This window comes from Pelophylax lessonae, assembly GCF_965119305.1.
Source record: "Pelophylax lessonae genome assembly, chromosome: 1".
NCBI classification, from domain to species: Eukaryota; Metazoa; Chordata; class Amphibia; order Anura; family Ranidae; genus Pelophylax; species Pelophylax lessonae.
The window spans coordinates 220,017,466-220,045,352 of NC_138768.1; the positions used below are offsets into that span (position 1 = coordinate 220,017,466).

At 40.0% G+C, this 27,887-nt stretch overlaps 1 protein-coding gene across 2 annotated transcripts in view; it reads right to left on the reverse strand.

Annotated features, from left to right (window-relative positions):
- The window catches only part of WSCD2 (WSC domain containing 2), a 465,279-nt gene that overhangs the window by 126,745 nt on the left and 310,647 nt on the right, over window positions 1-27,887 (reverse strand). For both annotated transcript variants that reach the window (XM_082264348.1, XM_082264347.1), the window contains exons 3-4: window positions 24,861-24,975; window positions 11,491-11,675 (exon numbers count right to left, since the gene is read on the reverse strand). In XM_082264348.1, the coding sequence (XP_082120474.1) occupies window positions 11,491-11,675; window positions 24,861-24,975 (300 nt within the window). The remainder of the gene's footprint in view (window positions 1-11,490; window positions 11,676-24,860; window positions 24,976-27,887) is intronic.

Sequence of the window (27,887 nt, forward strand, 5' to 3'; positions counted from 1 at the left end):
AGAAAAACAGCGTACGCGTACTAGAATACAAAGTATAAAAATCTTGCTGTAATTGGACTATTATATTTTCAGCTTTTCTACTATTATTGCAGCTTCCAGATAAAGTTACATAATAATATATCAAGAGAAATTGCCTTTGTTCAAGATATTTCTTTGTCAAACTATGCTGACACAGACCAAAAGAGAAAGACTAATCTTTCAAATAGACAGTTGCTACTCTGCTGCACTCGGGGGAAAAAAATCCAACTTGTGATGACAGCAAGTTTTGATGAACAATTGTTCCATAAAGATGATTAGCCAGCATCTCATAGATCTGTTAATCTGCTGAGCAATTTTATCTGTGGAATGCAAGGTAGTTTAGTTATCAGCAGAAAGTCATGGAGTAAGAAGCTGCAGAGATATGATATCTGACCGAGAACTGTAAGTGCATATTACTTTTTGCTGTGGACTTCCTTGTGTACTTGAATAAAACATCATCCACACAAAGACAGCTCATAAGTCATATAACTGACAGGTCTTGTAGAAGGCTTGAACCAATTTCACAGTAATCCCACGACCATGAAGATAACAAGAAATTGTGTTAATAAATGTCATTTTTCCATAACTACATTTCATGCCAGAACAGAATACTGCATTGTGTTTTTCCTCTCTTTTAATACTGACATAGGAGCAATGAATGACAAGTTCTAGTTCTTGATGGGCATGTTGGAACATATTTTAATGCTGAATTTTGTAACTCTCTAGTGTCTACATACGATTCAAAGTTCCTTAGGAATAGGAACTATCTGCAGAGCTCCCAACTGTCGCTGATTTTGAGGGACTGTCCCTTATTCGGAACAAAATCCCTCTTTCCTTTTCTTTTGGTCTGATCTATATAGTTGTATATAAAATATATTACTTCTCTATCAAAAAGTGTTTTGCAGTGTTAAACCTTTCATATAATTTCTAAATGACTCCATTTGCAATTTCTAAAAGCCAAAATAAATTATATTAAAAAAGCACTTGTGAGTTTAACCAATCCATTTTTTGTACAATTCTCCTTTTAGGTGGGAGTGACAGGGAGTTTGTCCTATGCCTACATAATTTTTCTAATAGGTGTCTGACAGACCCAACTGGAACAGGGGCTTTTGGAGGCGACTGCAAGGTAGCCTCTTGCCTACTGACTATAGGCCCTGGCTTTTGAGGGGGCTCTATTCTTTGGGAGGTGTGTACCTAGGGGAACTTTAGAGTGGTTTTGCTTCAGATTCATGACCATGTCCTTCCAAAAACAGACTCTTTAAACCAAGGAACTGGATACAGATTTGGGGCCTCTGTGCCCCAAACCAGCACTGACTGCTTCACCCCCCCCCCCCCCCCGATTATAATCAGCTTAAAACAACCTGATGCTAAGGTTTCCTGCTGCTATGCTAAATCTGTTTATTAAGGCATCTTTCTCTCATTGTGTGCCTCCTAGGTGTGAATCCCCATTGTTAATTGAGTCACCTATTGTATCTGTCTGTCTGCTTGCTAGTAGTGCGTCAACTGAACCTGGTTACCAAACTATTGTGGGATGTTTATGTGGTTATGTTGATTAGACCACTGTTAGCTGTTAGTGACTCGATTTTCATTAGCTTTTTGTTTAAATTAAGATTACTGTTAGAGTTAGCCATTTATTAGATGTACTGATATTACTATTTAAAGTTTGCATGGTTTAGGATAACATGATCAAGTGCTTTCATGATTTTGTGTGGTATATATTCTGTGTGAATTTACAATAAAGTCAGTTTCAGTTTGCACCTAAGCTATTGTCATCTAGTTAAGTGCAGTGCTCAACTATAATACCTCGTTCCTGGTTCTAGAGTGGAAGCAGCTGTTTTTTTGAGGAAGTATCCAAGCAGTCCATCAGTGTGTCCCTCATCCCCCATCTCAGAAAGTTGGGAGGTATCTATCTGCAATATTTTTCATAACACTATATAGTGTATTTATCTCCATCTATCTAGCTATCCATCCTTGGCTGACAATCCCTTCAGCTCAACATCATTCATCACGTAAATGCCAGTTTTGGGGCTGACTTTTAAAAGGGAACATCACTACAGTGTTGTGTAAGACTAGTTTCTATATGTCTGGGATCACCTTTGGAAGCAAACTGTCTTTTGTGCGGGCCAGGAGGTCTTACAACTGGGCATCCTTTGCAGGCAGGCATCATCCTAGCTCTGTACTGGCCACAAAGGGGAATCCATTGCATTGTGGGATGGTAGGATTTATGCAGAGTTAAGTCTAAAGCCCCGTACACACGTACCGATCGTCGTGCCGACCGATCGGCTGTCTTTTGTCCCCGGGCTGTCGTGTCCGCTGAAAACTGCAAAAGACTGCACACAAATTTTGTCGGCCAACAACAGCCGACTGCAGAAGTGATGTCATGTGATGGTTAACTTTCCCTGTGTTTTTTCTTTTCTGAGCATGCCCAGTCTTGCAAATCTGCTGTCTGTCGGCCGAATTCTGTACTGACTGGTGAACAATCGGCCGTTCTGGTGTCGGCATACAAAAATTTTAATGCTTGCACGACAGATTCTGTTCGGCCGAAAGTGCACTGTCGACTGTCGGAAGCATCATACTAACAAGCCGAAAATCGTCCGATCGGCCGTCGGCCGAATCTTTTCGGCCGACAATCTGCACGTGTGTACGGGACTTTACTCTAATTGCCTAGTGCACCAAGGTTAGAGGCCACATCATAGAACCTTTGCTCACAAAGAAAAAGTATAAAAAAAAGCACCCTGTGGTACCTCCTTAGGAACTAATGTAAGGTGGGAAAGTTAGTTTAACATAAACCACTTAAGGACCGGAAGGTTTTACCCCCCTTAATGACGTAGCCATTTTTTGAGATACAGCACTGTGTTACTTTAACTGACTATTGCACGGTCGTGCGACACTGTACCTAAATAAAATTGATGTCCTTTTTTCCCACAAATAGAGCTTTCTTTTGGTGGTAATTTATCACCTCTGCGATTTTAATTTTTGCGCTAGAAACATAAAAAAAGAGTGACAATTCTGGAAAAAAAAAAAGCAAAGAATATTTTTTACTTTCTGTTATAAAACATTCCCAATAAAAAAAATAAATCTATTGTTTTTTTATCAATTTAGGCCAATATGTATTCTGCCACATATTTTTAGTAAGCAAAAATCCCAATAAGTTTATATTGATTGGCTTGCGCAAAAGTTATTGCATCTACAATTGGGGATATATTTACATTTTTAATTTTTTTTGTTTTTTTAGTAGTAATAGAGGCGATTAGCGATTTTTAGCAGGACTGCGACATTGCAGCAGACAGATCAGACACCTATCTGACACTTTGACACTTTTGAGGGGACCAGTGACATTACTACAGTAATCAGTGCTAAAAATATGCACTGTTACTGTACTAATGACCCTGGCAGGGAAGGCGCTCAAAGGGTTAAGAGTGTCCATAGGGGATGCTTTCTAACTGTGTGCGGGTTGTACTCACTGGATGAACACAGAGACCTGTGTTCCTAAATAGGAGGAACACATGACCCCGTGTTCATCACTGACAGAACAGCGGTCTGCCTTGTTTACATCAGCAGACCGCCGTTCTGTCTCCATGGGGAGTGATCGCATGCGCCCCCCACTTTCTGTTATGCAAAGCGACGCACAGGTACGTCATTTCACATAACAGAGCTGACCTGCCGCTGTAAAACGAAGGCGGCTGGTCGGCAAGTGGTTAAGGTATCCACATACTGGGTGAATTTGTTATTGATTCATTTTAGATTTACTTTGGTGCATGTTTAATATCATATGCTGGGATATTATTATATTTATATATGTTGTTGTTTTCAGTCATGAGGATTAAGTTCTTCACCAGCTGCATTGCTTTTAGGAGTGAATAATCAAGTGGATCCTGAAAAAGTCCCTTCTCTTGGGCGAAACATATCAATCTATAGATATTTTTGTATATGGATTATGTACATATTGAATATTGATATCTGCAGCTGTGGACATTTGTTTTTATGGATGAGGGAAACAATAGTTTTTAATGTATAAACATGTGCTTTATACATTTTTTGTTTTTAGTAACTTTGGGTATATTAAATATCCCAGATTCCCCATACCTCCCTTTTTTAGGGCATGTGAGGAAATGTTCTTTCCTATATTCTAACATTAAAGTATATCTAGCCAAAAACTTTAAACCAAAAAAATAAATAAAAATATAGAGTATGGAATTACATTTTTTGTTAACTGCATCCTTCTGTGGATATTTTAATTTTACTTTCTGTCCTGTAGACACAACAGAAAGTAAGAGGAAATAACTTAAAAGTGAGGGAAAGCGCTTTTAAGTTGCCACCAATGTCCCCATTGGAACATTTCTTCTTTATTCTTGTTCTGGAGACAGCTAAAAATGTTGGACTTTACTTAACTCCCTGTTTTGGATATAATGGTGGCCAAAAGATAATGATCACCTAAACAAATGGACATAGTGTAGTACCATAGTGGGATCAAAGATAGCAACACAAACCTGCCAAGGGTTTCAATCCCTAACCACTCTGTCTAAAATTAAAGAAAGCAGGTTTCGGATTTAGATATGCCAAAGAAATTATATTTTACTTGTGTGCTAGAAGAACATTAGGTGATGGCATTTATGATACAAAAAAACTATACAATCATACAAGATGACTGAAAATGAATGCAGTGCCAGGGTTTGACCTGACTGAAACCTCTCACATTTAAAGGATTACCTAAATTGTTATTGCAATGGAAATGTCTTGAAGAAGGACTTTTTTCGGGAGCCTGCCAGGGCACTCGTGCTTTGAAGGACATGTAAGTTTCCTGAGTTTCCCAATAAAGAAATACATCTTTTGTATCACTGTGGCTAACTGGACTCATTTTTCTAAAGTCAATATTGTACTCTAAGAAGTAAATCTAAAAAAAAATCTCATCATATTGCGCAAGCTGAATATAGAAGGGAATTGAATCCCATCTTACCTTAGTCCGGTCTTTACAGGTCAAGCTTAATAATTGGCCAATCATAAAGCCAAATGCATTATGTTTCAGTGAGTTTTATTTTGTACTTGACAAAATACATTGTGTACTTTTCTCTTGAGTGGATACGATTCATCTCAAGTGAATTAATGGGACAGAACAGTTTCACTAAACATAGTTCTGCATTTTTCAACTACATGGGGTGAAACATTACCAAGAGTAACTTCGATATCAGAATGAAGCATTAGCCTTGTAATTCATTTTGCATTGACTCTTATTATTCACACACATCAGTTATACATCCTGTGCCATCGTGAATCAGAACATTTGATAGGACAACATGAATATTGTGCTGCTTACTTGACTTGAACTATTCTCTGATTATCAAGGCACATAATATACAATAATAGCAATGCTTTAAAACACAATACAATTTTGTGTGGGAGGAAAATTCTTTCATTTGGAGGTGAAGCAGAGGAGATTTATAAAAACTTGCAGGAAAATATCTTTAGCATTAAAATGCCTAAATTGTGCATGCTGTTATTTTGATGGGTAATTGAGCTGTGTAACAGCTAACTGCCCACAGATCTTACAAACTGTGAGCTAAAAATGGCTTGTGACCCAATATCTGTCTGTATTCATCGACTGGTTTAGCTAGAATCATGCAGGCTCAACAGTAAAACCTTCTAACCCCTGGAATCTTGTCAAGTAGCTGTGATTTTATAGAACGGTGTAGCCTCATGCAGAACTATGTCTGCCTGAGGCATGTATTGAATCAGTACATGATTCACTTGAGCATAGATGGGGAACATCATCATCTTTCTCAATAAAAGCCACACAGACTGCTGCAAAGGTAGCACCACCACTGGCTTGACTGAAAGACCCAGTGGCTCAACCTGGGAAGAGTCTTTTTAATAGCAGAGTTAATTATGTCTCAGCATATTTCCATTTTCAAACATTTCAAACATGTTTTCAGAACTCAAGCACTTTATACAGAGGGTATCCGCCAACGTTAAATAAACATATGGCAGAACATCTTAGTTGCAAATATTGGCTTGCCATCACCTTGTAAATGAGAAGGTGACCTACAGGAGGAGTCGGGCAAAAAGAGCTTTGGCCCTTCTTTTCCTTTGTCAGCTTTACTGACAAATAGAAAAGGTTGTTGTCCGATTCAACTTTTGCAGTAAAAGCTGATATTTTCATTTAGTTCTAAAAGCTGCCTTTGTTTTTAAATCTACATATTATTTTGGTGTGGTTTTTAGATAAAGTACCTTCTAGGCATGTGCAGAATGGAAAAATCCATTTAGTTTCATTTTGGATAGATTTGTTATGTTACTAATTTAGTTACATTGATTTATTTTCGGCATTCGTTTAGTTTAGTTTCATTTTCAAATGAATTACAACTTGGAACTGTGGGATCAAATTCAAATAGAAAATATTAATCTGATCCAAATTATGTGTGAAGAATAGCTGGTTATTAAGGAGCGGGGCTGCCTCCTGGCCGCCACGTCCTTAATCAGGACTCATCTGCTGCCAGCAGGACAGCAGAATGTCTACAAAACAATTCCCAGCATTAAACTTGAAAAAAAAGTGTGTGGGGGGTCCCCTTTGGGTCTGGTATGGATTTTAACGGGAATCCCACATCAAAATTAAATTGTGAAGACCCCCCAAAATTCATACTAAATCCTTATCTGAGCATGCAGCCTGGCAGGCCTGGAATAGTGGGGGAACAAACAAGAACCCCCACCTCCTGATCCATACTAGGCCACATGCCCTCAACATGGGGGGTGCTTTCGGGCAGGGGGCTCCCCCAAAAGCAACATGCCCCCATGTTGATGGGGATCAGGGACTCTTTCCTGCAACCCTGGGTGGGAGGGGGCCTTATCAGAATCTGGAAGCCCTTTAATGACCAGGCCATTTTTTGCGATTCGGCACTGTGTTACTTTAACGGACAATTTTGCAGTTTTGCGATGCTGTACCTAAATAAAATTGATGTCCTTTTTTTTTGATTGGTTTGCGCAAAATTTATCACGTCTGCTAACTACGGACTATGTAATTTTTTTTTTTACTAGTAATGGCGGCGATCTGCGATTATTTGCAGGACTGCGACATTGTGGTGGACAGATTGGACCCCTAACTGACATTTTTGACACTTTTGGGGGGACCAGTGACATTACTACAGTAATCAGTGCTAAAAATATGCACTAAAATCAGGCAGGCTCTCGCGCTAATAAATCAAGTCCTGCTTCCAACTGCAGTGTACAAAAGTGAAGCAATCAACAAATGGTGCCACAGCTTTAAAAATAAATATACAATAGTAATCAAAATATCCCACTAGCTGCGCAAAAAAATATATATAAATATGTGTGTGCATTCAAACACTGTGAAATGAATCAAGAATAAAATGACCAGCAAAAGTAACTTCCACTGTGAAAAATCATTAAACCATGATAAACAAGTGAAAAATAGTCAGTTTCCACTGTGTGTCACTCCAATGGGTGAAAAATAATATATAATATAAACAGTTCTCATCCACTAGTGCAGTGTTCACAGATCATTTAAAAATAGTGATAATAGGATGACCAGATGAAATCCCGTTGTGTGCTGCTTAAAGAGACACCAGAGAGATCCACCACCTCCGTGCTGCACGCCCCTCAGCCCAGCAACTCACCCCAGCTATTTGCCTTCCATTCTCATGGAAAAGGCCATCTGCGCATAGATATCCAAATGTGGCAATCAGGACAAGGGTAACACCGACACTCCTTTGATTAGGCAATCCTCTTTTGCTCATATATGAAAAAGAACAAAAAGGGCCCCACTAGTGTAATAACGTTTATACCCTTTATTACAATCAATTATCCTCTAATATTGCACATACAGTTAACATATCTTGAAAAGCACATAGTAGCATATAGAAGGGATTGAGGCGCTCCGGTGGGCTCTGGTGTTGTCCGCGATGTTCACCACCGTTCACCCGATCAATCCACTGGTACGTCGTGTGGCCACGCCCCTAACGTTTCGTCACATCCTGACTTTATCAAGGGGTCCTTTTTGTTCTCTTTCATATATGAGCAAAAGAGGATTGCCTAATCAAAGGAGTGTCGGTGTTACCCTTGCCCAGATTGCCACAGTGGGATATCTATGCGCAGATGGCCTTGTCCATGAGAATGGAAGGCAAATAGCTGGGGTAAGTTGCTGGGCTGAGGGGCGTGCAGCACGGAGGTGGTGGATCTCTCTGGTGTCTCTTTAAGCAGCACACAATGGGATTTCATCTGGTCATCCTATTATCACTATTCTTTAATGATCTGAGAACACTGCACTAGTGGATGAGAACTGTTTATATTATACATAATTTTTCACCCATTGGAGTGACACACAGTGGAAACTTGACTATTTTTCACTTGTTTATTATGGTTTAATGATTTTTCACAGTGGAAGTTACCTTTGCTAGTCATTTTACTCTTGATTCATTTCACAGTGTTTGAATGCACACACATATTTATATATTTTTTTTGCGCAGCTAGTGGGATATTTTGAACACTATTGTATAAAAATATGCACTGTTACTGTAATAATGACACTGGCAGTGAAGGGGTTAACACTGTGGGTGATCAAGGGATTAAATGTGAACCTAGGGGAGTGATTCTAACTGTATGGGGGCAGGGCTTGTGAAATGATCACAGAGTGCAGAAAAAATTTATAATCCAAAGTACATACAAAAAAATGGAAAATTAACATCCCAATGGAGTCCATCCACGTGCAAAGAAAAGTGCTCTTGTGCAAAAATAACCATACATAAAGTGCTTCTGTGTCACATGCGTGCCATTAGAGACAAATGGGCTCCTTACCAGACCATTCGATCCCACAAAGGAGATCAAAAGCTCATACAACTTTTCCCAGCTGGGAAGCTGCAGATTGTTCCTGGACAGCCCCTAAGTGTCAGGATAGATTTTATCTTCCAACTCTCACAGTTGCATGTATTAAAAATAAGATGTCTCATAGTGCTATACTGCTTGAATCAAGTATTTAATAGGGACGATCGAACGGTTCGGGTCGACCATCGGTTCGACCCGAACATTGGGTGTTCGAAATATGGCCGAATTCCGAACTTTTTGTGGTAAAAGTTCGGAATTCGGCCACCAGAACCGCCCAAAATGCAATGGGACAGGAACTGGGCTTTAGAAGCCCGTGATTGGCCCAGAAACGTCAGCAAAAGCCAATGAGGGGGCAGGAGTCTGCTAGGAACGTGATTGGAGTGACTACGGGGACCAGAGGCCAATCAGGAGTAAATACGCCCCAAAGTATATAACATTGCCCCGCCTAACCTCTAGCACAGTGATACAGAGTCTGTTGAAGAGAGTCGAAGCATTTCTCTTACTCCTGCTTTGTTGCACTACGTTTGCTCCATAGCCGAGTGATTCTAAAGCTCCATATCAGCAGAAGAGCATTCAGCTTACAGACACTCAGTGTAGTTAGAAATACAGCGATTGTGCTGTTTGTTTGAGTTAGAAAAAAAAAATTTAAAGGGACAGCGTCAGTTAGAAATTTTTTTCTGCTGTATGGAGGTGTTCTTTTAGTGTGAGGAAAGGGATATGCAGTGTAGTTAGGGTACTATATACCACTGTAGTTAGATTCAACAATCTAGTTTCTGTAGGGATAGTTAAAAGTGTCAGGGTTCCGTCTAGTGAGCACGTTGCACTGCTGATATATCTACAGCAGGTATACGTGCTTGCTAGTTAGCAAAATACACTGCCTCAGTGACAACTTAACGCCTGTTCTTGTCAGCGTTAAGTCCACTGTGCAAAAGGCTTTACTACTGTGCATGACACACATCTTCTGTGCTGTATTCAGAAACAACTTTGGGTCGCATAGCAGTGTGCATTTTTCACCGCACAGAGTTGCCAAAGCCTCAGTGACAACTTAACGCCTGTTCTTGTAAGTGTTAAGTGCACTGTGCAAAAGGCTTTGCTACTGTGCGCGACACACATCTGCTGTGCTGTATTCAGCAACAACTTTGGGTCGCATAGCAGTGTGCGTTTTTCACATCTCTAATCTTGTTCACTGTGCACTACATTGTGGCCCCTACCCCTAACCCTAACCCTCAATGTATCCGTGCATATATGTCTGTTTCTTGTGAGAATTCAAGTTAAAGTGCACCAAACACCATTTTACATGAAATAAAGTGCATCTACATACATTTGTTGACTTCTTGAAAACATTTGGTAATAGCCCCATTGCGAAAATACACCCGTTAATTATATCCACATTTAAAGAGACAGCACCTTTTTCCAAAAAAAACTCTAATCTTGTTCCCAGTGCACTGCATTATGTCCCCATCATACACATTGGCTGTGCAGTTGATTAGGAGAAAAAGAAAGGCGCGGTTAAGCAAAAAATAATTTTTGAAGGTTTGGCATGCTATAATTCTGGTTCTGGACATGCTACAGAGCTGAAACTTCACAGGTACATGTTTTAGACCCCCCAGACACTAAATCCAAAGAAATCTCTCTTTTTTTTTTCCAATAATTTTTTCAATAATTGGTTCTCTATCAAAAACAACAATTTTTAAGAACTTTTTTTTGTGTGATTCATAGTCCCTGGGGCATGACCCAGAACCCTAGGCACTTTTTAGGGGCATTTATTGGGTTTTAGGGCTTCAAAAAGGTGTTTTTTAATTCCAGAAGTTCGGGTCCCATTGATTTCAATGGGGTTCTGGAATCCGAACCAAACTTTTGGGAAATTCGGGTTTTCTGGTCGAACCGAACTTTTCAAAAGTTCGATCATCCCTAGTATTTAATACAAAGTATTGCACTTACAGAGAAATTGTGTAAACCAGGAAAACAAGGTCATAAGCACAACCATGAAAAGTAGAGGTCGGTCCTTGCCTGTTGACTTCACACGGCTAGCTCCGCCAGACACGTTTCCTCTTAGAAGGCATCAACTGGGATTCTCCAATGCACTTTACATGTGGATGTACTCCATTGGGATGTTTATTTTCCATTTTTTTTGTATGTGCTTTGGATTATCATTGTTTTCCGCACTCAGATTAACTTTATTTAGTTAGTATTGTTTGTATATGAATTATAATTTATCACAGAAGGTTGCACTTTGCACTCATTAGAAAAAGTGCTTTATAAAATAATTTTTTTGTATATTGTTTGCACTTTAATATTTGGATCCTAACACATTATCTGCTTTTTAAAGTATTGGTATATTTGGATGTGGTTTTAACTATTTGATGCCACAGGTTATTCATGATTACAATGTGATTTTTACACTCACATTTTGTTTTTTGAGACAACGCCTCATTACAATGTTTACTAGATTTATAATGTGCAAGGCACAAACTACCTGAGTATATGAAATAAGAATTGAGTCTCAACATTAGCTAAAAATAATAAGCTACAAATAAAAGCTTTCCTATGTTCAACACAAGCCCTATTTTTGGCTTCTGGTTGTTTTTTTCTGCTGTAAATGTAAACAGTTTCATGCTATGGGCTTTAGAGATCAGTACTCACACCTCCTTGCAGACTCTTGGGTGAGCTCCAGTCGATAAATTGACAGACGATTGACTCCACCACAGATGTTGCTCTTCTCCCCCTTGCACTCCATATTACATTCGGTTTCACTGACATTTAAGGCTTTAATTTTGTGTCCGCAGTAGCACTCTGCTCCAAATTCAAGTCCAGCAAACATGTATCCCCTGTAAACAGAAGGCAGTAACATTTTAGGAATGTCAGAATTGTACAGGCCTCTTAAAATGTAAATGTTCTAGTCTAAATGTACCACAGAGCTACATCTGGTCATAAATAGTGGTCATTCATTGCTTTCCAAATACAATGCAAAACTGCATAAATTGCATAAACAAACAGTTTTATGTATGATAAATTGTTTCCACATTTATTGATATTTAGACAGACATATCCAGCACTCGGGGCCAGGCCACAGACTTGGAAATATGTTAACGAAAGGTAATATAGCCTTAAATAATGAAAAAAAAAAAAAAAAAAATTATATATATATATATATATATATATATATATATATATATATATATATATATATATATATATATATATATATATATATATATATATATATATATGTATATGTATATATTTCTCCAGTTAAGATCCAGAGTCATTTTTAAATTTCAGCTACGGGCCTATTAAGCCAACAATAAGTATATATATATATATGTAGAATACATGCACACACACAGAGATTTACTTTTCTATACATTTCTGAGTGACAAAGTAGTAACAAAAAAAAAAAAATATATAAAAAAAAAAAGGTAAAGCATTTTTTTTAAATGACCATGCTACAAAAAAAGAATGACTGAAATGAATGAGAAACTAAAAAAAAAATTTACAACAGTGAAATATTTTTAACCACTTATCTATCAGGGCATATTTTTTTATTTTTTACACGTTAAAAATCTGCATTTTCTTGCTGGAAATTACTTTAAATCCTCAAACAACTATACATTTTCTAAAAGCTAAGACTATGTAAAATAAAATGATGGTAGTTGTAATTTTTTGTGGCACAATATTTGCGCAACTGTTTATCAAATGCATACTTTCTGGAGTAAATACACTAAAAAGAATTTTAGAGAACACAAATAAAATAGAATTTCCATTTTTTCATAAAATAAAAAATATTGGGTTGCAATAAGTAAATAGATAACCAACATGTCAAGCCTTAAATGTGCATGTGGCTGTGAAATCACAAAAAAAATATGGGACCCAAAAAATCCCTAGGTGATGCTTTGTCATTTTACAGTTAACCACAAATTATGGCCGTAGAATTAATGTGCTCACTCTGAGGTTCACGATAATACCCCACATGTGTAGCATAATTTAGGCTTGCATATATGTGTGTGCCTTTGCAGCATGTTTGCCCTGGAGTATGTATGGGGGGGGGGGGGGGGTGAGAGGATGTTTTAAAAACATTTTTTTAATATTTTAATATTAATTACACTTTAGATTATTTACAATATTACAAATAATATTTTTACACTTTTTAAAAGTTTTTACATTTTTACCTTTATTGCTATAATAATGGGGCTAACAACCCCCCTAGGTGATAGCATTAATTGCGATTGCAGGGCATTAAGTGCTTGTGATTGACCAAAGCATGCACCTGAACTGTATGCTTCGGCCAACTCACAGCACAATGTCCGGTCAGAGGCATGATTGGCCAAAGGCAGGGTGCCTTTATCCAATCATGGCTCAGGGGCTTCCACGCCTCACACTATATAAGGCTGCTTACATGGCAGCTGTGTGTTAGTGGAGATTGCCTGTCTAATCTCCACTCCTAGTTAGTGGATTGTGCTTTCATATTTAATGCAGTCAGTGCAGTGTAGTGTAGGGTTGATTCTTGTGTAACGCAGTGCCATCAGTGTAGTGCTGTGCAGTGATTCTTGTGTAACACAGTGTAGTGGGGCCACTATAGTGTTATGTATACAACAGGTCTGTATCACCACACTGATCCCATTTTTATTTCATTGATCAATTTATTTATTTTTTCTTTTCAATTTTTTTTTTGCTGAATCAGGTTCTGTCGCTGCAATATTAGTACTCCCCCTTCTGTGTCGCAGGTGCTATTCCTTTTGCGTCAGCAGAGGCTTTTTTTTGTGGTGCAGCACTGCTAATTTTATTTAGGGCATAATTGCTGTCCCCTCTTTTGCGTCGTAGGTGCTATTTCTTCTGTACCAGCAGCGGTTTTCTTTTTTTTTGGCTTTATTAAGTTTTTATTTTTTAAAAAAAATATATATATTTTAAAACGGTTTATAGTGCACCAAGTTCAAAAGTATTGCACTCAAGCACCATATTCCCTTCCCACACTCTATAATAAAAAGTTATAAAAATCCATGCCAAAAAATAAAACACAATAATAAAACGGTTTATAGTGCACCAAGCACAAAAGTATTGCACCCAAGCATCATATTTCCATCTCCCATTCTATAATAAAAAGTTATAAACCCACCCCACCCAAAAAAAAAATCCCCATCAAGTCTGAAAGGCCAACAAGGAGAGGCAGATGCTCACAGGCCACTAAAAGAGGGCAAGCAGCCTCTGTGTCCACAGTGAAAAGTGGTGGTAGAGGACATGGTGTACCCTCTGCAGGAGGGGCATGCTTGTCCTTTTTTTCCGATGATTGCTGTGTTATTGGGCCACAACATGCAGAAGAGTTGCTGGAGTGGATAACTAAGTCATCCTCATGCTCTTCATCCTCTGTCACCCAGGCTCATACTAGTTTGCCTTCCACCGCAGCTGCCAAAGCGGCCTATTCCACAGGCTCCTTGTCCACATCTACTCCTTCCGTAGCCTCACCATCATGCACAGAGGAGTCACCTGAATTATTCGATCATAGTGTTCGTTACATAATGCTGGAGGATACGCAGCAATTTGCATGCTCTGATATTGGTTCCCAGGTTGAGGAAGGGAATAACGTGAGCCTAGAAAGGGGGGGGGGTGACAATGACAGACAGGAAACTAGCAGTCATGTTGCCCCGGGCTGCAGCACACTGCCAAATTTGCTCCAGTGACAAGGAGGGAGGGGATGAGATGGGCACTGACCGTACTTGGGTGCCTGAGAGAATAGAGGAGGAAAGCGAGGAGGAAAGTAAGGAGGAGGCGGCTCAACTCCAACAAGACAGGATGTCCTTCAGGGGCCAGCTTAAGGGCAGCCACCCTATTGCATCACACCACAGTGCTCCACAGGTGCAGGGCACTGCTAACTCCCCGCTGACTTCCAAAAGTTCATTGGTGTGGGCTTTTTTCAACACATGTGAAGCAGATCGTGTTGCTGTTCACAATATGTCTGAAGCGGTTCAAGCGTGGCCAGAACACTAGCCACTTGGGCACCACATGCTTGATAAGACATATGACGACCTGCCATGCAGTCCATTAGCAACAGCATCTGAAAGACCCACATCATAATAAAATGCAGACTTCTTCTTGCTCCTCATCTGGGATCTCTACCCCTATTATACCTCAAGTCCTCTCAAAAACCTTCACTGAGAGGGATGATGGTATAGTAATGGGTGCCACAGGTACTTGCACCCAATCTGCTAGCAGTACTCCACCTTTTGATTTGACCAGCTGGCAAATGAACCTTAAAAGAAAAAAAAATACCGTCCCAGCCACCCACATGCTCAGTGTCTAAATGCTAGCTTGGCCAGATTGCTAGCACTACAACCGCTGCCTCTTTATCTGGTAGACTCTTCCCCACTTTCATGAATTTGCAGAATGTGCTGTACCCCAGTGGCAGGTTCCAAAAAGAAATATCTTTGCACGTAACGCCATTCCAGCTCTGTACTATCATGTGGAAAGCAATGTTTTGGCCTCATTGGACAGAGCGGTCAGCAGGAAGGTTCACATTACTGCTGACTCTTGGTCCAGCAGGCATGGTCAGGTTACATTTCCTTCACGGCACACTGGGTAACTCTGCTGGCAGCTGGGAAGGATGCAGCACAGGGTTCAGTGCTGGAGCTTGTTCTGCCACCATGCCTCCAAAAAGGTGGTGGGGATTCTGCCACATCTGTCTGCTCCACCCCCTCCTCTCTGTCCTCTTCTGCTAAATTGTCCTCTGAACCAGCAGTGCTCCCCTAAGTGTTCAAGGGGCTATGCAAGTAGTCAGGCAAAAACACATCATGCAGCGCTTCAGTTGGTCTGTCTAGGGGACAGGAGCCACACCGGGGCAGAGATTCTGTCAGCTCTGCAGGTCAGGCTGAGAGGTGGTTGACACCACAGCAGTTTGAGCTAGGAATGGTTATATACAATAGCACCAACCTTCTCTCCGCCCACTGACAGGGACACGACACCTATGTTCCTTGCTTGGCTTACGTCCTGACTTTGGTGGTGCAGCATTTCTTGAACAGGTACCCGGGTTACAAGATCTTCTGAGGCAGGCCAGAAAAGTCTGTAGCCATTTCTGGTGGTCATACAATGCCAGTGCTCGGCTTGCTGACATTCAACGGGAATTCAACACGTCCACCAACCACCTCAATTGCGACATGCCCACCAGGTGGAACTCAACATTGGCAATGCTGCAGTGGCTGCACACGCAGCAGAGGCCCATCAATGAGTACCTGTGCGAGTATGGCTCCAGTACAGGCTCAGAGGAGCTTGGCTTATTTTTGCCATGCCAGTGGCTGCTGATAAAAGATGAGTGCACTGTCCTTTAAGCATTTAAGAAGGCCACAAGGATGGTGAGCCATGACGAGGTATGCATCAGTGACACTGTCCCTCTAGTCTTCCTGCTGGAGCACACGCTTTGTGGAATCATGGACAGGGCATTTGAGGCAGAACAGAAGGGCTTCCTTTCTTCACAAGGCCCCCTTTTTGCAGATAAGATTCCTGTGGGGCCACAAAACACACAGGGGGAGGATGGTGGCAGCATGGATATAGAGGATAACATACAGCAGTTTCCAAGGGATGGTTTATATTCCCCAGAAACTCCCGGAGTTTTACCTGGCTGGGGAGAGGTTGCTCCTGACAATGTCATCCTTAGTAACCCAGAGGACTCAGAATCTCATGCCTCCTCAAACTTATGCTGCATGGGCTCCCTGATGCTGCAAAGCCTACACAAGGACCCGGGGATTTGTGGTATCAAGGAGAGGGATCACAACTGGTTAGCAACCCTTCTTGATCCACATTACAAGGGTAAAATTGCAGAACTCATCCTGCCTTCGCAGAGGCAGCAGAGGATGAACCATCTTGAGGACGCCTTGAAGAAAAAATTGTGTAAAACCATTCCAGACACTGGGAGGTCACCATTTCTTGGACAACGTGTTTCTGAGGCTTCGTTCGGTCAAAGGAGGAACAGTGGAGAAGGAGGCCAGCTGACTGATGTCTTTAAACAATTCTTTAGTCCTCAGTGCCCAGGGCTGTCAGGTTTAAGCAACCATCGGCAGCGTCTGCAGCATATGGTGCAGGATTATCTAGGGGCAAAAGCAGGCTTGGAGACCTTTCCAACTGAGCATCCACTGGGTTATTGGGTTTTGAGGATGGACCACTGCCCAGAACTTGCTCAATATGCAATTGAGCTACTGGACTGTCCTGCTTCCAGTGTGCTTTCCAAATGGACATTCAGCGCTGCTGGAGGTTTTGTGATGGATAAAAGTGTGTCTGTCCACAGACTCTGTTCACCGGCTGACATTTGTCAAAATAAATCAGTCCTGGATCAACAGCAGCTATCAAGCCCCTGATGCTGATGTAATAAATTGAATTTGTCAGGGATCTGGGATCCCTTGAAGACTGCCTATGCTGTCTATCCTATTCCTTAATCTTGATTATGCTAGCTTCCAACAATGTTTTTGGTCTACGGCACCACCAAACACCCGAGGCCCGATTTTTCTGCACCTGTATGACAGGTGCATGTAATTTACATTTTTGTTTCTAATTTTTAAACAGCAGGGCCCATTCCTGCACCCAGCAAGAGCAACTGAGGGTTTACAGTGATCAGGCACAACTAGGGATGGGCAAACAGGTTGGGCCGAGCATAAGTTTGGCCTAAACATCGTCCATTCAGGTCTTGTCTAACAACTGAACTTTCTCGGCACTTAGCGGGATGTTCACGAACAGGGGTCAGGCTCGAAGACCAGTTGCTATAGCAGTGAAAGCTCACACAGGAACCAGCAGGATAGGAACACATGCAGGTCACCCTGGAAGATGACGCAGGCTCACCTAAGGTGCAGAATAAAAGTACTAACCAGTGTTCACCAGAGCCCCTGATGGTGGAGATGGACTTTGCTGTGTGCTAGCACCAGGTCGCAGACCTCAGGATCACCCCACCAGGTGGCGAGCAGGCCAGCGCCCAGTAGCAGATATAGCAGGTAGGGATTAAGCGGAAGCATAGTCAAGGAGCAAGCCAAATGTCGGTTACGAATGGTAGCGAAGATACGGAGAGACAAGTGAGATATTGGCTGGTGATGGCACAATATTCTGGCAACCAGGAAGTGCAGAGACATGGCTTAAATCAGGAAGTTCATATTGTATGGATTTTGGGGGGGGGGGGACCCTACGCCTTATTTTTTAAATTTTGGCGTGTGGTTCCCCTTTAAAATCCATACGAGATCCAAAAGCCTTGGTATGGACTGGGGGGATGGAACCTACCCCATTTTGTTAATTTTTTTTATCTGTATTGCCGGGAGCTGACAATGCATTAAAGCCGCGAGCAAGTTTAAATTAAATTTTTTCCTTTAGAAATGTCAGTATTGCTGCAACAGTCTACATACATCTTACAGATGCGCCACTTTGCTGGCACATGAAGGGGACCCCCCCTGGCATGACATTTAAAGGAATTTTTTTATTATTTCACTTTAAACATCATTAAAATCCCTGCTCCTTTGAAACAATCATTTTAAAAAGATTTTTTTGCATTGGTGTATGTCCCCCAGATCAGTTCTGGGTCCTCATACACTTTTAATGGCAATAACTTGCTTATAAGCCTTTCAAATTAGGACTTTTGATTTTTCTTGTTTATGTCCCATAGACTTTAATAGGGTTTGAATGTTAGCTGGAACTTTTCCCCTGTTCGAGATGTTATGGTGCGAACCGAACTGGGGGGGTGTTCAGCCCATCACTATTACCAGGTGCTTTTTATGGTGACATAAGGGGTCTATATTAGACTCTCAATGACTCCCCTGCCCTCCACTCCAGCTAATCAAGTAAAAATCATGCTTGATTACATGAATCCTTGACTACAGTTGTCAAAAAAATTACAGCTATAAACCCAGAAGAGACATAACAGATATCAATTCCAGATTCATCAGTCACAGGAGGGATTGGGGGATATGCTTCTGCTATCAAAGTCTGCTCAGTTTACCATGGTCAAATGCTCCCTGTTAGAGGCCCTGGCAAAGCACCTTGTCCTTATGTTGACGAGGACAAGAGAATCTTTCTCAAAACACTAACCCACTGGTTGTGGGGGTATATGGGGCAGGGGGCTTATTGGAATTTGGAAACCCCCCTTTTACAATAGGTGGGCTTTAAATACCCCCCATGGAAATAAGAAGTACATAGTATCCCTACTCACTTAGAAAGAAAGTAAATTAAAAAAAACACGTAAGCACTTTTTGACAAGTCCTGACACTTTCTAGGCAACCTGAATGATGTTGAATTTACATTGTGGGACTTTTTTATTCTTATTTTTTTATTAAAGTGCTTATAAAAAAAGTTATCTTTTCAGTTGAACCTGCCTCAAATCAAACCCAGGGAAGTTCGGCTCATCTTTAGAAGTCAGTGGGAGGAATGCCTCTTGTATTGATAAAAGTGGGAAAATGCCCTCTAAAGCTGGATACACACACTACTTTTTTTTTATATTTTTTATTTAGATTTACTAAAACCATATAATATGGAGGTCAAACCTAAACACTTTCAATTTGTATGCAATCAGGCAGGCCCTTGCACTACATAGTTGCAGGTAAATCTAAAGGAATTCAAACAACAAAAGTTGTATAGTGTGTATCCAGCTTTACAATGGTGGTCAAAGGGAAAAATTCTCCTTGTAGTAGTAATCATTGGAAAAATGCCTCCTTATCTCAGCGAAAGAATTCCTCTTACACTGGTGGTCACTGGCCAGAATGTTCCTTATATTAGAGGTCAGTGGGAAGGAGGATCCCCTCAGACAGCTAAAAAAGTAATTGGTGTCAGTGGTTACTTAAGCAGGAGGGGCTGCGCGGTTTCTGTTTAGGGAGTTCCTGATTTGTTCCATACACAAGCTCAAATCAAATTTTGCCTGTTTGGGTGTTTGTCCAAACATCAGACTCTTAACTGTTCTGCAGTAGCCAACATTCATATGTAGTAATGCGTTTTTCTCCTGCTACTATGTATGACAGGTTGTTTCTTACCCTGTCTATGGTTGTAAGGAAGTTTAGCAACCCGTGACATCACCAGGCCCTATTCACTTGCTAGCCAGGAATCCCCAGCCATGTAAACAAAAGAACGAGAATAAAAAAAAAAAAAAAAAAAAACGTGGGTTCCCCCAATAATTCTTAACAGGCTCTTCAGTTCGGATATGAATTTTAAGGAGGACCCCCAGCAAAAAAACAAAAAACAAAAATCCCCTCCCCGATATTTTATACCAGACCTTATGGATTTTAAGGAGAAAGGCCAGGTACCATCCTTTATGTACTGTGAGTAGGGGCTACATGTTATATGTACTCCTTACTCATTCACATTGGGGAGGTGGTACCTGGGGGCTCCCTTTTTGTTAAAGGGAACATTCAGATTCCGATAAGCCCCCTGCCTGCAGACCCCCACAGCCCTCATGCCAGGGTTGTGGAGAAGAGGCCTTTGCCCTTCTCAACATGGGGGAAAGGTGCTTTTCCAGGGTTCCACTTTTGGAAAGGTAGCCCCATATTGAGTGCATATTGTCTTGTATGGTTCATGAGGGGAGCATGCTTTGCCCTTTCCTGGCCTGCCATGTTTGGATAGGAGTCTGGTGTAAACTTTAGAAGTGGACCCCACGCATTGGTTTCCTTAATTTTCGATTGGGGTTTTCCCCTAAAAATTGGTATAGAATTAGAGGAACCCCACTTTTTTTGTAGGATCCTCCTCGACTATAATACCAGACTAAATAAGGGTCTAGTAGAGAAGAAGGGAATCCCCAGCTGCTCTGTTAAACAGATGTGGCTTTTTTTCATTGTAAATGTCAGTTTTGCAGTTGCAATGTCAGTTTTTTTCATTTTTAAATGTTTAGGGGTTACTAAAATTGCTGCTCCCAGTCAAACTTTTATTTTTTTATGCATTTTCCCCAGGATTAGCTATATGCTTTAGAATTGGCTAAGAGCTGAAAAAAGTCTAGAAAAAAGCCATTACAGATTTTTTTTTTTTAACTTTCAGCTCCCACTGACTTCAATACAGTTCAGATTCAGCACCTAAGCTTCGGTAATGTTTGCTGATCCTGCCTAGAACCAAATCCAGTTAAGTTAAGCTCATCCATATTCCTGTGCCAACTGCTCTGTTTAGTGTCACCAGAACTCTAAGCAGCATTGTATGGAAGATCAATAAATGTGAATGAACTTCATGATTCACCCTCTTATTACCCTTCCCACCTTGGGTAGACTGCTCCAACATCACCTTTGTACATGACTGGGCAATATTATGTGTTCAGTTTAAAAGTTAATAATGCTTAGTGGAGATTTTTTTAAATGCTGTTTCTTAAAGTTTTCTGTGCAGCTTCATGAAAACTAATATGGCTGGTAAACTGTGATGTTTATGAACATATTGGTAACTACGACATATGCTACAGTGTCCATCCATCATCCTAATGCAGCCTGATGGGAATGGCAATTTTTGCATGTTTCTATTTTAGTATACTTATTACATTCAGGGTCAAATTAGCAGATCAAGATGCTGGTAGCAAATATATTTATAGCTCAAGAATAAGCTACTGAAGCATGAATGAACCTGTATCAATTCCCCGAACTAGTAAAATTTTAATTTTTACACCGTTTATATTCATGTGGTTGGTTAATTGGTTAGGTAGCTGAAAACTACAGCATGGATATATCAATACAATAGGTCTTTAACCTATGAGTTTGAATATAGTGTACAAGAGTTATTCAATATGTTGTATATGGAATGCTACTCCTGTAGGAACTGCTGGAAATTGCCCAGGTTCTTTTTCCCAGTAATTGCCCCACAGTCAGGCACATGTTCACAGTCACTCTTTGGCTTAATAATAAGTCCAGAGGTGTTTTTTGGTGTTTTTATTTTTAGGGGAACTTGGATAGGGTTGGGGAATTTGAGTGGGATACGCTAAAAAAACTATGTACAAGATGAGGACACTAAACTTCCATCTGTGGAATTTCCTTGCAAGTGATTGGATATTTTTTGCAAAGTAACATTTCATCATGTTAGCTAAGCTCTGGGACAAATTCTCCTGCAAAGTACAAATTCAGTAACCAAAAAATATGTCAAAAGTCAACAGCTACAAATACTGATTGCCTAGGTCGTCGGAGCGGAAGCGGGAGCTGGTACCTGCTAAAACTGGATACCTACCCCCCCCCCCCCCCCCCAAAAAAAAAATCCAAAAGTGGGAGGAGGGAAGGAGGCATTAAACTTCTCTTTAAGGGTGAAGTTCTGATTCAACATAAAAAGCAAATGGCCTATTTTCCTTTAGAAAATAATGGTATCTATATGCACTTATGCAGCAATAAGCAAGTAAAAATCTCTGGGAATTATTAATAAATTATTATTGAAATCATTGACTTGACATCTAAAACGCTCTGAAGGTTTACAACTGTTAAAAGCTGGCAGCCATACCATTTAATGTATCATAGATACAGCGAATGTGACCTATACCTGAGTTTTCCTTTGAAGAATGGGATATTTCAGATACCTGTATGTGGCAAATAGTAAAGGACACTCAAACCAGTGAGCTTTTGGTGTAAATTCAGTTTGTAAATTATCTTTTTTTTTTTTTTTTTTTTTTTTTGTGCTAAATAGACAGTGAATGCTCTATGAACAGGTTATTTTCTGCCTTATATATAAGTGTTGGCCATCTGCCTTACCAAGACATACAGTATATTGCAATGTTCCTGGGGTAGTAAGCCTTGGTATCCTTGTCTGAAAGCCCCTTGCACATTGGTAATTTTGTTTTATCCCTTGTTTTTATCTATTTACACTGTACTGGCTTGTCAGTGTTGTAGAAATGTTTTATTACATTTTTATTTTCGTACTACACCACAAGCCTTTTCCTTTTATTCATACTCCCTCATATGGCAAGTTGAGCTATCTACTCTGTTGGAGGAGAATCTTGTTATTGGATATTATCAGTTCTTCAGGCTTTCCAAGATCATGAGTTCCATGGATACATACGATATTGCTGTACTATAACTTAGACAGCATTGGGCTCTGGTGAGTTTGAAAATTACCTATACGGTGGAGGATACACCTTCACGTGTGACCATAGCGGCCTATTACTGCACTGGGACACTTTAAATTAGCACCTGAATGTACTTTTTCGCTGAACTTTTTTCCAGTTGTTTTAACGCATTTTATATATATATATATATATATATATATATATATTTTTTTTTTTTTTTTTTCTGTGCTTTTTGCACCTTATTGTCTTTTGGGCGCTGCAACTTTTTGGATTTATATATTTATTTCTCTTTATTATATACTATCACAAATCAGTGTCCCTAATCACTACCACACCAGTCATATGATGGTGCTTTACTGCACTGACAGTAAAAAAAATTGCAAAAAAACATGTAAAAAAAAATAAATAAAAAAGGTAATATTGAATTTTTTTTTTTAATTTCTTAATTTTACAAAAAATTGTGACAAAAAAATTACTAAATACTTTGGGCTGTTTACTTTCCAAAAAGGTGTCATTTGGGGGTTTATATATCGTCCTGTCCATTTTCAGGCCTCAAGAAATGAGGCCATCAGTACAGCAGGATTGATCGATATATATATATATAAATATATTTATATATATTTATATATCTATCTATCTATCTATCTATATATATATATATATATATATATATATATATATATATATATACACACACACATGCATACACACACATTTATACATATATACACACTATAGCTTGTAGACTAAATTTCCTACAGGCTAAATAGTATACACTCATTTGGGTTATTTCCACCAAAGAAATGTAGCAGTATACATTTTGGCATACAATTATGAAGAAAAATGAATTTAATAGGATGTGGTTGACGTTGGATTTACATCAAAGGACAATTTTTTTTCCAATAAATGTCTTTTTTTACAGTGTTGGTGTTTTTATTTTACTATGTACCCCATGAGGTTAGGGGATATCTTGGGGAACATGTATTCTAATTGGACGGGATTACCCCTGATTACCCAGGCTGTTTTGCTTAGAGAAAGGCCTTTTTTGAAATATAAGGGAAACCAAATGTTGCTTCTTACTTAAAGTGAAATTCCAGGATCGATCTAATGAAGCATAAACCTGCTACCACCTACCTCAAAATTCCTATACTAACTACCTTGTTGAAGGAAGATTCTTGTGCTTATCTCTCTGCACTCTGCTCTGGTAACATAGTCTCCCCAGCGTCTGACTTCAGGGGAGAGGAAAGAGCAGCGACAACCAATAGAGAAGCAAGAGATGGTGCATCAAAGCTTTGACTTTAAAGACCTTCTTAGATTAAGTTCCCCAGGTTTCAGGTCTTCAGTGCTCTGAATTACATTTTTATAATCTATATCAAGCAATTTCAGTTGTAATTGAGTCATAAAATTATGCAGGATTTGCCAGGTGTAATACTATCCTGAATGTACTGAGATGCATATAAAAAACAATAAATCTACTGTACTGCCTAACAAGCTGGTATGGACTTGAGGGAATTTAAGCATAAAAACCCCCGAGGCTCTTGGATGTCAATGATTAACGTTAAAGAATATGTCATTAAATTTGTGACTGCTGTGAAACCATGTGGCAACTAGGGTGGCCAGTTTCCATGTGTCTTTAAACAGCAAACCGCCCCAAGAAATCCCCCAAGAGATTGTGAAACTGTTGAGCTATCAATGCCTTGTTAGATTGACTGAGATTTTCCAGTGCTGGCTGAATATACTATAAAACAAAAAAGAAAAAAAAATGTTTAAACTGCCAAGTACTGTTGCAGTCATCCAAAATTCTGCCACAAAATTACCTATTATTTGTTTATAACATTTTATTGCCTTTAGTATTTTAAAATGCACGGCTTACAATAAAATGATTGATTAAGTGTTCAGAAATATACTGCTTAGTATACATGCTAAATAAATCTTACAATTCAACACAAGGAATTAAATCATAAAAAGGATGGGGATTTGGCAGGAGAAAAGAGTATGTTGATGTGCACAAACTAATAAAGCTCTATTCATTCAGCAATCACCATCCTACCGTTCCGCACAGTTGTCCTGGCAACGGAACACTGTCATCTTCTTGTAGTCGAAAAAGGACACTCCACGGAGTGCTCTCTGTCGCGTGTCATCCATGTAACAGCCAATATACTTTGCTGCAAAACAACACATATGCAACCAGTTAAAGGCATCCTAGAAGAGGGCACCATGCATTGCACTGCTGAGCACATTAGATTGAGTTTGAAATTGTTTTTTACATATGCTTTTCAATGTTTTGCATTGCCACAGGCTATCTGTGAAGTTAAAAGATTTGTAAACCCTAACAATGAACTTCTCTGATTTGCTTTCTTTTGGTCTGTTAAATATACTAATAGAAGGTTTTTTGCAAAAGTGTAAAAAATTGACTTGATCTTGCCAGTAATTCAGTGTTGTCCTCTGGCATGTGCACACTACTATATGTATTATTCATGGAGGTTCGAATGAACATATCAAAAGTTCAAATTCAGAATCTAAATCCCACTGAAGTTGATGAACCCTGAATCTGTTAAATCCAAAGGCTAACAGCAAATTAGAAACATTTAGAAATATTAATTGTGTCTAAGGACCCTGAAAATTTTTTCTTTTGTCTTGGATCCCTCCTGAGAAATATCAGTGCACTTCCTGGTGTGTCTGGATGCCTAGGCACTCCTTTGCCTACAGACTGATAGCTCTATATCTACAGTGCAAAATCTAAGCTATTTGTGCCTCTGACTGCTAGTCTCAGGCGATTCAAAGTGGGATTTAGTTATATCAACATTGTGCTGCTCACTGTTCTCCTGGTGAAAAGCTCTGACCCGAGGAAGCAAAGTCTTGCCTAAGCCAAGATGGCTACATCCACACAAAGACTCCGAGCAGAACAAGGCATAGTAAGTCAGCAACTGAAAAAGAGCAGCTGTTGGGAGACTACACAGGCAATAATGATGACTTTTCAGGGAGGGCACAGCTCATTTATTACAGGTATTTGGCTATTGTTAACAAATTATGCTTTTACATTTGACATTCATATTAGTACCTGCTCCCTTGGAGCTTACAATCTAAGGTCCCCATCTTACATGTATACATACTGTACATATGCTAGGGCCAATTTAGGCAGCTGCCAATTAACATATTGGCATGTCTTTGGGGTGTGGGATGAAACCAGAGTACTCGGGGAAACCCACAAAAGCAAAAGAAAACCACAGGTGGTGTTAAGGCTGGGATTCAAACCAACTAGGTTCCAGGGATCAGGTATTCTTTAAGCATGAAATTCATATTCACACCACACATTCTTCCCCTATAAAATAATCAGACATGAATCACCCTATTGGTAGAAATTGCCTTCTACTTTCCCTGTGCTTTTCATCTAGATGTTCAAAACAGAGTGTGACATGATGTCATCATATGTGCCCAAAGGCAGCAAAAGACAAAAACTGAGAAAATCTAGTTATGAGCTCTAGATATATTTAACACTGCAGGAGGTATGCAAGGGACCACACAGTACAGTTATCAAAGAAATATAAACTGACCGTCAATTCTGTAAAATAAGCTGGATTTAAACATAGATGCCTTGAGCAAGTCTAACCTAGCTCTAGTAACAACAATCATCAAAGCAATACCTGAATTCATACAGACAAACCTCAAAAGACAGGAATGACTCACCACAGGTTTTACAAATGGAAAAAACACACTTAAGACATACTGATGTACAGTGTTATATTGGAAAACAATTTAAAAAAAGCAAATATTATACATGGAAGTGCAGGTAACCCGTTGGATTTTACCTTTGTTTGGCTCTGTGCAATAGGGAACATTAAATATTGGTTGATTAGTTGCAACTGCATGCTATACAATGCTTTTATCTTTTTAAATAAGCCTGTTATTACAAGTATCCCAGCATGCAAACTCCTTCTGTTTTTTTCTTCTTATGACTTATGTTAGAGACAAGAAGACCCAGAATGGCAGAATTACAATCTACCTAAACCATATAGCCAGCTCAGTTTATGCTTCACAGAACCTGCTAACCTTCTCTGTGGGCTGAGATGGAGAAAACAGTGCAGCCGTTCTGTAGTTTCCAGGTAATTAAACCTAGCAGGGGACAAGGTGACATCACACACAGAAACCTGTGCTGTGTCGGAAGTACTCTAAATCTGATATCATTGATCTGGAAGGTGAGCAGATTGACATACAAACCGCACACAAGCAGCTTGCAGCTAGTAAGAAAATACTTCTCTGTATGGGCAGTCTATTCACTAAATTATAATACTTTATAGGTTAATGCAAATAGGTGTTCACATTGCATTTAGGCCATTTAGGCATAATAGGGGGGAAAAAAATGACAAGCTAGGCATTATTGAATACCATTGTATTTTAAATGTAACAGATAATACATCAGCCAAGCAATATAAAAGGAGGCATGCAGTAAGAAAAAATAAAGCAGGGATCCTCAAACTATCACCCTCCAGCTGTTGCAGAACTACACATCCTATGAGGCATTGTAAAACTCTGACATTCACTGACATGACTAGACACGATGGGAATTGTAGTTACCGAACAACTGGGGACCATAGTTTGAAGACCCCTAGTAAAGAGGTTTCACTTAACCACTTGCCGACCGCCGCACGACTATCTACGGCGGCGGTCAGCCCCTCACAGGCAAAGTGACGTAGGGCTACGTCACTAGCTTGTGAGGGTCTAGGGAGCGAGCGCGCGCCGCCGGAGGCGCGCTCCCGCTCCCGCGTGGTCACGGACCCCCCCGCGCGTGTGACCGGCGGACCCGATGTCCGCCGGCCACTCTGCGATCGGCGGGGGAGAGGGAGAAAGTCAGGCAGCTTGTGTAAACAAGCTGCCTGTCATTCTCCCCTCTGTATGAGAGATGATCATATGGATCTACTATGTAGATCCGTTGATCACTCTGCATACAGCTGAAGCCACAGCCAATCACAGTTAGAATCACGCCCCTAGGGACACACACAGCCCCTCCCTCTCAAATAAAGTTAACCCCTTCACTACCAGTGTATTTTTACAGTAACAGTGCATATATATAGCACTG